The sequence below is a fragment of the Hirundo rustica genome, chromosome 4 (genome assembly GCF_015227805.2).
Source record: "Hirundo rustica isolate bHirRus1 chromosome 4, bHirRus1.pri.v3, whole genome shotgun sequence".
Taxonomy (NCBI): domain Eukaryota; kingdom Metazoa; phylum Chordata; class Aves; order Passeriformes; family Hirundinidae; genus Hirundo; species Hirundo rustica.
The window spans coordinates 50,427,390-50,440,205 of NC_053453.1; the positions used below are offsets into that span (position 1 = coordinate 50,427,390).

Below are 12,816 nucleotides of genomic sequence, written 5' to 3' on the forward strand. Positions count from 1 at the left end.
TTGTTGGTTTGGTTGGTTGGTTGGTTTGGTTTGGTTTTGGTTTGGTTTTTTTTTTTTTTTTTTGGGGGGGGGGGTGGGGTGGTAATATTTAAAATCTTACTTTCTGTACCACTTCTTGTTTTCTTCATTCTCCTATAAGCTGGTATATATCAAAGGATGAAAATATAATTCAATAAATAAGAAAATAATTGATAAAAACTATGCAAAAGCATGAGAGGTTGTACCTTATCAATACATAAGGATTTATTTCCTTCTAATAGATAGACAGCTTGTCTTTGCCATACAAATAACATCTGTCTATTACAGAGGAGCTATCAGTTCAATTTTTACTATTCCATGCAGTTAAAATAATTTCCTTTAATTGAAAATATTAGAGTGACCTTTCTTGTCTAAAAATTGCCTTCTGTGGAAAAGAACATCTGTAGATGTCTGAGCAGATTTTTTAAAAAGTTACTTTTTCTTTTGCTTATTTGCACCCAAGAAAATAATTCAATCCTGTTCTTCCAAGGAATTAAATTGCAGGAAGAGGTGACGTACCCAGCATTATGCAGAATTATGCTCACTGCAGAACACAATGTTTCACACAAGCAATTCTGTATGCACACAGTATTACTTGTGGGAAAACAACTGCTTAAGTTTATGAGCTAATAAATCATTCAAATACACACAATGAAAAAGAGACCAGTCTACATCAGTATTCCCTAGTGTTCATATATATATGTACATATATATATATTCCATTTTATAGGTAACAAAACACTGATTCAATAGTAAATAATTCTTAAAAATCATATGTTAAGCATAATATGTCATTATACTGACGTAGATAAAAATGTCAGTATGAAAAAATCTTTTTACTTATTAGCTTCTAATTATTTTCTTTAAACTACAGCACTTGATTTTAATGCATGAAGTGAAAGGAAATATGGCTTGCCAATGACTGTTTAGCACTGTATTAGAAACTAAAGAAAACAGACTGTAATTCAGGACTCATAGTTTTGTGTTCTGGAAGTTTTAATACTGATGATTGAAAACCATTACAGAAGGGTAAATTGCTTCTGTAAAAGATGCAATCAGCTTCTAAAGTTGTCAGTTCGATAAAAAAGCCTGCTGGTTCTCAATACTCCTCTGTAATCCAATTTCCAGGGCTTGGTTTTATTGTTGGTTTTCCACTTTGAAACAAAATACGTCCTTTACTGTTTTTTGACAAGTCCATAATACATCATGAAACTGGTTAAGCAGAACATGTAATGAAGTTGACTGTAAAATACAGAAAGATAACAAAACATAATTTAATTATTTTAAATGTATAATTTATTTTAAAAAAATAATCAGCTAAAGTGGGAGCTAAAATACCAAGTTAAGTAAAAAGAATAAATTTCCTACCCCATTAAACAATATGACTGGTTCTTACTAATCTGATGTTTGTTTTATTTTAGACTAACTGACCTAAAGACAAAGAATACATACTTGTGGAAAAGTAGTACAAAATCAGATTATAACCTCTGTGTAATTACCAGAGTAATAGAGTGAGAACAGATCTAATTGAAATGACTATTCTGTCATTAGTCTTTGAGTCTGCCCTACATAAAGTTCATGACTCTTATACAGATGGATGTGTAAAATTATTTTTATAAATAAATTATATTGATATCAAGATGAAATTTGCTATTTTAAGTTTCCTTCGAGGTAATGAATCTCTTAAATGAGAGATCTTTAGATTATTTGTAGACGAAATTTCTGACACTTCTGTACTTGCAAGCCAAAAAATTAACATCACAATTTTGCTTTATTTGCAGCATCTGGCGAGGACCAAACATAAACTGCACTGACAGTTCAGGTTATACTGCTTTACATCATGCAGCTTTAAATGGACACAAGTAAGTGCCCACATTTAGTTTTTATGTAGAATGGTATTTAATTGTGCAAGAAAATATAGCATAGTTCTGAGATTTGTACCAAAAATTGGCAAACCTTGACTTAATTAAAAGAGCCTTCTTTCCAATGGAATATATTAATATAGGATGTTTTAACACTGTCATCAGTATCAATAAGTGGTAATGACAAATGAGAAACATTTATAGTTTAAAAGCTATTGATTTTATACTGCTTGTTCCAAATTCTTCCTTGGTTTTGGGGAAATTTAACATTGTTACTGCTAGTCTTGGCTCTAGTGCTTTTTCATTGCTGGGAAATCGCAGCAGAAAATATTGTGTGTACGTACATATGTATAGAATATGAACGTTTCAGGAAGCAATTCTGCGAAAGACCAGTAGAGATTAATCATTATCAAAACAAAAGTAACATGCAAAAAATATTTAGTAATTATACACTTGAAAGCAAGGGAAAAAAGGATATTTTCAGTAAAGAAAGTTTTGACATAAAGCTTGGGTTAACTCCTCTGTGGGAGATAAGGAGTTGATCAAAACCCAGTTGAAATTAAGAGTGATTTGCATGAATTTTAATGTGATTTTGGACTGTTCATAAAATAACACATGAATATATAATTATTATGTATTTAGTTTACGCATTGCACAATTTTTTGCATCTTTATATGGAAAAATTAAAACTTTAGGATGTGTCTTCAATTGTATTCTAGAAAGTTGCCTATTTTCTTTAGGATGAACTAATCGTTTGATGAATATGAGGTATTCTGTCTAAATAAATATATAAAGTATTTTATATATTCATTTATATATATTTTAAACAATTTAACTAGATATTGTGCATTTTCCAAAGTTTCAGCTGTGTAGGAAGGTTCAGAATCATCCATTAATATATTTTTACTTCCATGAAATTAGGTCAACATTCTTAATATGGTCTATTAAACTCAGCATTTTGGTTCATTATTTATGGATTGTTTCTTGTGCTGTTGCTAATTTTTGCCTGACCAAACCCCCAGCTTTGGCTTGCAAAGATTGCTGGTTTTAAATACATGAAAACTGGATTTAGTATATCTAATACAGATAATAAAATAACAGTTACAAAGAAAGTTAAAAATATTGCTGTATAAACACTAAAACTATCAGAGGTTTCAAGTGAATATAAACTATAAAATCCCAAAACATACAAAATCCAAATGATGATTTCAGACACAGTACTGATGAAACTTCTTCTGAGGTCAGGGACTTAAAAATGTGGACTTATGTGCAGCAGTGGATATAACTGCAGCCTTTGAAAAGTGCACTGCTGGCTGCTATGACCCCTTACACTCACAGCAGTATAAGTAGCAGCAACTGACAGCACAATTATACCTTGTTATATTAAAGTAAACTGAAATACATCATGAGGTATTTTGTGGTAAATCATGAGGGTTTCAGGACCTGTTATCCAAGCCATTATACTGATCCTGCTGCATGGCCAGCAAGAAAATTGGACAGACACCTGGTGGTTCTAATTTTGTTAGGCATCACAAATAACAAATAAATTATAAATTACACTCTATTTGAGTTTTCAGACTTGATATTCAGAATCAAAATGGCATACAACTGTTTGACACAAGAATCTTCCCACTTAGGAGAAGTTCTTATCCTTTAAAAACTTCTGTGATTTGAATTTTTCCCACTTTACACTAGGTTGAACCTGGGATATTTCAAAGTTTTTCAAGAAAAGTAAGAACATAAGAATTCGTGGCTGGGATACTTCTTGGACACCATTGTTCAAATCCTGTTTGATCGCTGGATGTGATGATTTCCCTCCTCTTTGGTTATTCTGGGATCATTTTCTTTCCTTGGGAAACTGTTCTGCTTTATATAAGTAATTAAATCATATCTGGGGCAGGCACTGGAATCTCAGTCTCCCTAAGTAATTTTGCTAAGCCCAGTAATGTTACTGGGCTAAGGACTTTCAAACTTCTCCTCTCTGAAATGTACTTGTACAAACTGAAAAAGTTCTAAAAGCACTAAAAAAGACTCACCCTAGATAAGTGTGATTGGTCAGGGCATTCTTAGAGGAAGAAGGAGATGCATGTTCTATTTTGGAGCTTTAATCTCGCAATAGACTCTTCCCAAAAATCCCAGTATGTTTTTATCTTTAGATTTCATCTGTGCAGGGCTTTTCTACAGATTTTCTTTCCCTTAGTTCAATTTATGCTTCCTTTGTTTTGTGTTTCTTTCAAAGGAACTGCTATGTATGTCTAGCTCTCATTAGACCATTTACTGCAAAACTGTTAGTTAATGGGATGTCTCTCAAACATTACATGTACTAAAAAAGTTCCCCTCAGGAGTCACTTTTCTTGAAATTTTTGTGTAGCAGAAGTCTTTCTGTAGTGGAGCTGCTCTTTCTTGGCTGTTCTCATGGTATTTGACCTTGTCAGGGTAACCAAAATCCTGCTTAAAATTTCCTCAAAACTTAGATGAGGTGACTCCAATATCTTTTGAAGTCAGCTGGGGGTTTCTTTTGACCTGGATATATTCCCTCATAACTCGCCACATTTTTCTTTCATTATGCAATTAAATAAGGTTCTGTCAAGGTTGGAAGAATAATTGCCTTAGATTTATTTTCTGTCTTAATTTGCAGTCAATTTTTAGTCATTTTTTGTCATAACATAGGCTACATTGAGCTTCCTTTCCTCATTGACTTTCTGAGCCAAATCAGTAAGTCAGTGTTTCTGTATGTCCTGGTTTAGGGCAAATTCAGGAGAAAACCTCTGAATAGCATCCCTCTGGAAGCAAACCCAAATGGACCTTTCCCCAATGGGTCCAGGAAAAAAATTTCCTTAGAGAAAAGGGGGAAAAACTATTTATTTAATGAACAAAGTGCCCACAAGTATAAAAAATGAAAAATATGAAACAATAAAACCTCTCATTCTGAGGTGAGATGGCAGACTCAGAAAGCCCTTGTGGGTGTAGCTTGGCTCATTCAGCCTCTTATCAGTCCCTCTGGCACTGGCACTGGAAAAATGCCAAGATCCAGGCCCTGGTGGGCTGCAGGTGTTAGCTCCCAGTGCTCTTCTGGGTTTTTCAGTCCAGGACAGGTTGAAAAAGCCCTCAGAAAAAGGAAAAAAAAAAAAGCAGTCCAGGTCGCTTCTCTGCCTCAACTTGCTAAAACCAACTAAAAGGAAAGGAGAGCTCTGTCCCGCTGTCTGTCCATGCTGCAGACAACACAGTTCAGGAGTGGAATGTGCAGGAAGGAGTGCAGTTTCTGAAAACAAACTGTGCACTTTCTCTTCCCAACACCCCCATCATCCTCAGAACCAGTCTTAAAGGTGTAGAACTTAATATACAGCATTCACAGAACAGACAATTGGAGATACAAGCATCACAAAGTCACCCCAGGATACCATATTTGTAAAAAGTGTGCATAGAACTGCCCACACAGGATCACAGATTCTCTTAGCTTAATAACTAATGAGGCTTGACAGTGTCAAGCTATGAGACTACAAAGGCAGTAATAAGACAGAATTTATTTACCTTCTGACGTACTTGGTAATGTTATCATACCACACAGACGATTTTCATGTTAAGCTTTTGAAGTTAAGTCTGCTTAAAAATCAGGGATGCAATATACCAAGTTATGCTAATCTTTCACTTAATGTATGATAAGCCACACCAAAAGTACCGAAAGGAATATAAAGAGAATTAAACGGTACTAAGTCACTTTTCCCCTCACTGCTACAAGGTGGCTGAATGTGGGAAATGAAAGTAGAAGCAGGTATTTCATAGAAGTTATAAATAGAAGTTTTTTCATATATCCAGCTAGATCATCATTAAATTATTTTCTAACTATCTTTGAGATAATGCCTTAAAAAGAGGAAAAACTATTACTTCAGCCTTACAGTAAGAAGTATGTCCAAAAAACTATCCTCTTGTTGACTTATTAAAGAAATATGGGTATTGATCTAGTATTGATACCCAACTGTGACGGACAAAAATTCTCTAACAGTTTAAAGTTAGAAAGTGTATGTTCATTACAGCGCCGGACAGTGTGCAGGATAGCTCCCGAATTCACAGCACAATTTACAGGTGATTACAGAGTCCTTTTATTTACAAAAGTATTGAATACCCAAAACACAAATGCATATTTATAACCCTGGTACATCCATTCCCCACTTCATATGGAAATTAGCTAAAAAGCCATTAAGCATGCGTAGTTTGTTCTTTGAAATGGGTCGGTGGTCCTTTTCATGGGGAGGGGTCCCCAAAATGAGGAAGTAAAGAAGTCTTCCTCACTCTGACCTTTCTACCTTTTCAATGCAAATGTGATAAATGAACCCTTGGTAGGACTCCCATTTCATGTCTTTGTGACCGTTCAATGAGTTTCTGGGTAGAGGAGGCCTACAATTGTCTTATGTTCCTAAAAGCTATTCATCGGTTTCGATATTCTTCATTATAAACACAGCTAACCAAACAAAGTTGACAAGTAATCAGTTATTCTAATATGGAAGAGTCATCCAAAACCCAATTTCTCTTAGTTAATTACTAACTTTTAATTTCAGCAAAGCCTACCTATCTACTTTAATTAATTTCAGCAAAGCTTATCTCTAACTAAAATCTTAACCCCTCTAAAAATCCTTAATTCTCTAAAGTTTATGTCTCATTGTCATCCTGCCTCCACAATTCCACAGTGATGGGGAAAAGAGTACTTCTCTGCCTTTAGTGCCTTGAGAGACACGCACATGTTCTGGACAGGCAAATTCTAAGAACGATTCTGTGGCCAGGTGATCCTATTGAATGAAACAGACTCAGAGAGCTGATGATAATATTGTTGATGGTATTCATAAGAAGTAAGAATCATTACAATTAATAGCATTTTGTCTATGTTTTACTATCTATTTCATTTTCAGGAACGGGTCTTCACTTTTTGTAGCTGTTTCACTTGAAATACAGGTTTGGGGGTTTTTCCTATTTTCCAAGATAAAGATATTGGTAATATGTATGTTCATGTAAAAACTTGGTAAAATTAGCTCCCTGTTGATTTTTAGATTTACCTCCTGTTTTCCAGGGATATAGTTCTCAAGTTACTTCAGTATGAAGCATCCACTAATGTAGCAGATAATAAAGGTTACTTTCCTATTCACTTGGCTGCCTGGAGAGGAGATGTAGATATTGTGAAGATTCTCATCCATCATGGACCATCACACTCCAGAGTGAACGAACAGGTGAAGTGATAAAAAATATTTGTTTGCATCATCGGAAAAAAACCAGCACATATTCTTTAGGTCTGACCAATTTATAGTAAAAAAAAAAAAAAAAAAAAAAAAAGTCTATTTTCCATTGTTTCAGTAATTTCTTCTCCAAGATTGATAAAATCTTCCATTATAAGCTTACAAGATGCCTTTCTTCTGGATAGGCACTGATCTAAAGAATATTAGATTTAAAAAGTATGGAAAACACTTCTGTTTATTTTGGAAAAATCACATGAAGACATACTCTATGCATATTTTCTGTATGGTTGTAAACTTTGTGTATTTTTTACTATATTAGATATTAAGTTCCTGAAAATCTTTGAGATAAAATTAATGTCCTTGGTATATTTTAAGAGTACTGTAAATTATCAGATATGCAGAGGTAAATGACTAACCAGATGGACTGCATGGCTGCACATGCAGCAGAAAGGACACATAAAAAGACCAAGAAAAGTTATGAAAGTGTTACAGTGTGTAAGGGCAGTAAAACCATGTTGCATTCTGCTGTCAAACATATGGTACACCTTCTGTTTTTATGCTGTATATTCTTACATGGTCCATTCATAGGATTAGTATTTAGAAATAGAAATAAACTGATTAAAATTTGACACCATCTAGGCTGAGCTTTTTAAGGACTGGAAGTAGGCTGTGAAATATAGGTAGTAACCATTAAACAATTGCACTTGCCAGGGTAGTCAGAGACTTGGAATGTGAAGGTGGGAGTCAGCTCCTAATTCAGATCTAAGCTATAAGGTTTACATTGTCTCTATGTGCACCTTTTGGTTCCACAGAGGTCTGGTCCATGTAATCACAGGAGCCAGCCAGGGCTATTCACATGACTAAAAGGAGGATTCAAGTGTCCAAACACAGAAACACAGAAACACTGAGGCCCTGCAATAGATGAGACATCTATATGGGCCTGAGAGTGTGACAGAGGGTGCTCAGAATTTCCAGGTCCTTGTGGAGTAGGTGGTGAAGTCCAGGTACAGTACCACCTGGCACCCCACAGCACCTCAAATGGCAAGGTGCAATCTAACATACTAATTTTTCTCTTAGTGCCTACAGTAGTGTGGCCAGAAGGCAAACTGTGAGAAGATACAAAATGTATCTTCTAGAGATCTAGATTACAAACACTTAATCAGTGTGAGATGCCATGCTTTGAGTAATCAGTTTGATACCTGAGGTTTATACACCTAGCCAATGGAATCCATACAATAACTAGGATATGAATATCAAGTATTAGTGCAGGAAATATATGAAAATAAAGTAATAAAATATGTCCACGTAACTATCTTCTGGGAAATCCTGTAATATTCTGATACATTCAAGAAAAAAAAAAATCAAAATTTGTCATTCTGTGATTTCAGTTTCAGACAAACATAATTCTCCAACTTTCTCATTCTCATCAGCTGTTTTATGTAGGATGAAACCAGTTGAACTGTAGGACTACCTTTTGTCAAGGAGAGGTTTTTCCAGTTTTATTTATGCAACAAAACAAAAAACAGCTATTGGATTGTGTGTCACGCATTTGCTTGAAGACATTACGTATATTCTACGGACAGAATACTGGAAGCTATGTAGGAACTTCAGAGAGGATGAGAGTGAAAACGATCTATCAGTAATATCAGAAAGAGAAATGTAAATTCAAACCTGCTTCTCCCCAGTCCCACATATATGTCCAGACTTCCAGAATATTGTCAGACTTGATTAGGTGTTCTGTATCTGGTTTGATCACTGGCACAAATAAGCAGGGATACAGCTGATTGTTCTATGTCTCAATGACTTCAAAAAGGTGTCATCTCAGATGTCCTCCCATTTATGCATTTAACCCAAAAACCTTATAATAGAAAATGTGTGAGCAATCCTCACAAGAAATGTTGCATCTTAAGTCTTTTAGGGGAATCTTGATCATATTAAACTTCGAAGTTAAACCCAGAGTTTTTCTGACCTTGTATATTCCTTGGTGTTCCACTCTAGACAATGGCCAGGTTTAGTATGTGGGCTACTTTGCTGGCACCTACTTTCCCCGGCTAATTAGCACTCTATGCAGGAGATTATTCTCTGTATCCCAGAAAGAGTGAAATTTCATGCTGTTATAGAGCCACCTCCACCCACATATCCTCAAATAACACCTGAGAGGCATCCTCACCCTAACACCTGTTGTACATTCATATGAGCCTGTAGGATTCTGAGGCTTTTCCTTATTTGCAGATAGGCTCTCTAAGGCAATGACTCCTCAAACCTCTTGTAACTTCTCTCAGGAGCTGAAGCTATGGCTTGTAAGAAATCCGGGACTACTTTTCTACTTTCCTTTTTCTTCTGAGAGTTGGAGATGAGGACAGCCATTTTTCATTACACTTTTTCACCACATCAAATAGTGCACTTGAGACAGACTTTTTTCCTCTGTTTTTGTTCTGTTGGGGTTTTTTTGTTGTTTTTTTGTTGTTGTTGTTGTTGGTTTTTTGTTTGTTTTGGGTTTTTTTGTTTTGTTTTGTTTGTTTTTTTTTTTTAAGGATCTCATTGAGATGTAATTTTTTGCATTTTAAGAAAATAATTTTGTTCATAATTTAAAAATGATTGCAACTAATTCATAAGAAATTTTGTTTTCATCTATCTCATTGAAATTCTGTGTGAAAGTAATGCTTCTAAAAACTGTTGTGAAAGCAATGAACGACTGAACACAGAAATAAATGACAAGTTCATGATGCATAAATGTATATTACATGAAATAATGGATTTTATATGGTATATTGTAAATTGATTGAACTGCATTCTACACTTTCAAAATGCAGTGAAGTAGCATCATAGCATCATATCCAACCATAGCCAGCATCTAAAGCTCTGAATGCCCCCTGCTGTTCCTATTACATAAGATTGGAACAAACAGTATAGAGACAAACAGTTAAATGACAATTATATTATGGGGGTGGTGGAATGTAGACTGGCAACTTGCACACAGAGAACAGTTACAGCATAACAATTATGTGAGAAGAATTCTATCACTGTTTAATGTAGGGGTCTTAGTTGACAGGTATGGTGTATGTTTTAAATCACAAAATATGCTGACATTGCAGAACTGTGAGTGTTTCACTTCATGGATGAAGATTTAAAATTACATAAATTATAAACTGAATTAGCACAGTATGAGATCAAGATTTGGTAATTAATAATACCAAATAAAATAGAAAGGTGTGCATTGTTAACAGTCAAACTACTTCTGTATTTATTTAGGTAAGGACATCTGGAAGCTAAAACATTTATTGTGGCAACTTTCATCAGAAAATTGCAAAATCAGTAATAAATCCTAATCTATGGAAAAAAGGGTTAATAAATAACAGTCACATACAGGTCATTATGCAGTGTTTGGGTTTTGTGCAGGAAAAATTTCTGAATAACATCAGGAACAAATGTAAAGATGTGTTATTAAATATGAATAAAATATATTCCAGTTATATATATACAGAATGAGAAAAATTTGCAGGAAAAAATGTGAACATTTCTGAAATATTTATGGATTCATTGTGCTGTAGAATTTGCCTGTGCATCAATTTGTAATTGCCACAAAACCCACCCACATTTCTTTAAAACTATTCAACAATTCTTCTGAAATATGGGGAGTAAGTGTTCAGGATGCATTCATATGATGTAAATACCTAAATTTTAACGTATTTGCTAACTTCTCCAAATCATTCAAATGAAATACAGACATTATATGCTTCTTTCAGTGACACCTCAGGGACTTCCAGAAGTTCATTTCAGTTCAAAAATAGCCTGCAAACACAATATTTTTCAAATTCTGCATTTGATTTTACCCCTCAATTAGTGGGTAATTTGTCCACTAGTGAGACTAGTGGACGAATTTCAGAGTTTTCCTTGCAACTCTTACTATACTTTCTTTAGAAGAAAAAAAAGTGCACACACAATCTCTCTGATTTAAGCCAGTTGGAACAAGAAATTGCAAAAAGATTTTTTCAAAGTAGTCAACCATATTATATTTATTTTTTATAATGTTTACATAAGTAAAAGTGAATTTCAATAGGAACTCAGTAGATTTGATTTTGATTCACACTGAGTGATTTGCAGACAAACTTTATCGTTTCAGAATTATTAACTTCTTGGTGGAACTTTTCAGGAAACTGTCTTCCTGATTTAATACATAAAGTAAGACCATCCTGAGGTCATTCCTTTCTGTGCCTTGCATATGTTCCTTCACTCCTTTTTTCTCTATTTAATTATTTAGTTATTAAAGCCTTATTTTGTATTGTTTTTCTTCTAGCTGACTACTTTTGAGTATATTCTGCATATAGATAGATGTTCCCAAAATCTCACATTGTTCCCTCCTTCTTTAATTTAAACTTTAATTCTCATTTCATAACTGAGAAAATTGCAAAAAGCTTTTCATAACAAATGTCTTGTTCACTTTCTGTACATTGGGATTATGTGACAGAGAAAAGGCTCAGTGATTTAGGAAGTCTTGTTTTTCAATTCAGCATCAAAACACTGATAAAAAAAGGAGTTCAGCATCCTTTGGAAAGGTCTGGTAAATCACTACTGGAGTCATTATTGCTTGTACAGTACTTGCATGGACTTTAGGAGATTTAAAACTCACTTAGGAAAAAAAAAAAAAAAAAAAAAAGACTACACATCTATGCAATAATAAATGTCCTGAATTTACCCACAGTTTAATAGTGACTTCACAAGGGTGTATATAATATTCATGATAGCCATTCATTCTCTTGATACTTCCTTTACTACACTATCAGACTGCCAAGGTACAATAGCTGTCTCTATAATGTATTTGCTCATCTGCCCTCTGATGAATAGACCTCAATATATGTTGTACATTTTGCAGTGGCACACATCCCTAGCAGCTAAATGATGTAGCTAAGCCTGCAAATACTGATGAGACGCGGGGCTGTGAAGGCACAGTTCAGTTTGCAGCCACACTAGCCTGAGTTCTGGCTGTATGTGAAAGAGAAGAGTTCAGAGAAAGGCTACAAAAGGATCATGCCCATAAAAGACGTGTAACAAATAATGAAGAATTTTTTTTTAAAATATTAAAAGCTGAATCATAGAATGCTTTCCTTATTTCTGAATGAGGTCCTTTGGACCATAAGAATAACTACTTGGCAAAAATATTATTAATTATGATTATTAGAGACTTTTGTTTAATACTGTCTTTGCATAATATTGGTCTACTCTTTTTACCTTACATCTTGTATGTCTTTACTTGGTTCTTATTTCTTGATCTTTCTTTTTCTAGAGCCATTCAGTCCTACAATCTGTCTTGTAGTTGCTAAGATATCGTGAAGGATTCTAGTCTTTTTCTTCAGCACTAGATGTATTATTTAGCCCTTGGACATCAAATTTGAAGCTCTAATTACAGAATGGTAATTTGCATGCAGATATTTTACAGCAGATTACCCGCTCATTGCAATGACTGCTAACACATAAACTTGCTGTACTCCAGAAACAATTGTTTATGCTTGGAACTGAAAATACAGGCAACTGCTATAAATTATTACCTATTTCTTGAAGAATTTTTGTCACATCTTAAAGTATTGCTTCAAAACAGTATATGGCTTTAGAGATACAAGGACAAACTACCTTAAAATCAATAGTTTCCTCTCCTCTCCTCTCCTCTCCTCTCCTCTCCTCTCCTCTCCTCTCCTCTCCTCTCCTCTCCTCTC

At 34.5% G+C, this 12,816-nt stretch overlaps 1 protein-coding gene across 1 annotated transcript in view; it reads left to right on the forward strand.

Moving 5' to 3' along the window:
- The window catches only part of ANKS1B (ankyrin repeat and sterile alpha motif domain containing 1B), a 431,424-nt gene that overhangs the window by 44,299 nt on the left and 374,309 nt on the right, over window positions 1–12,816 (forward strand). Inside the window, 2 exon segments of the mRNA XM_058420203.1 lie at window positions 1,800–1,880; window positions 6,943–7,099. Of these exon segments, the coding sequence (XP_058276186.1) occupies window positions 1,800–1,880; window positions 6,943–7,099 (238 nt within the window).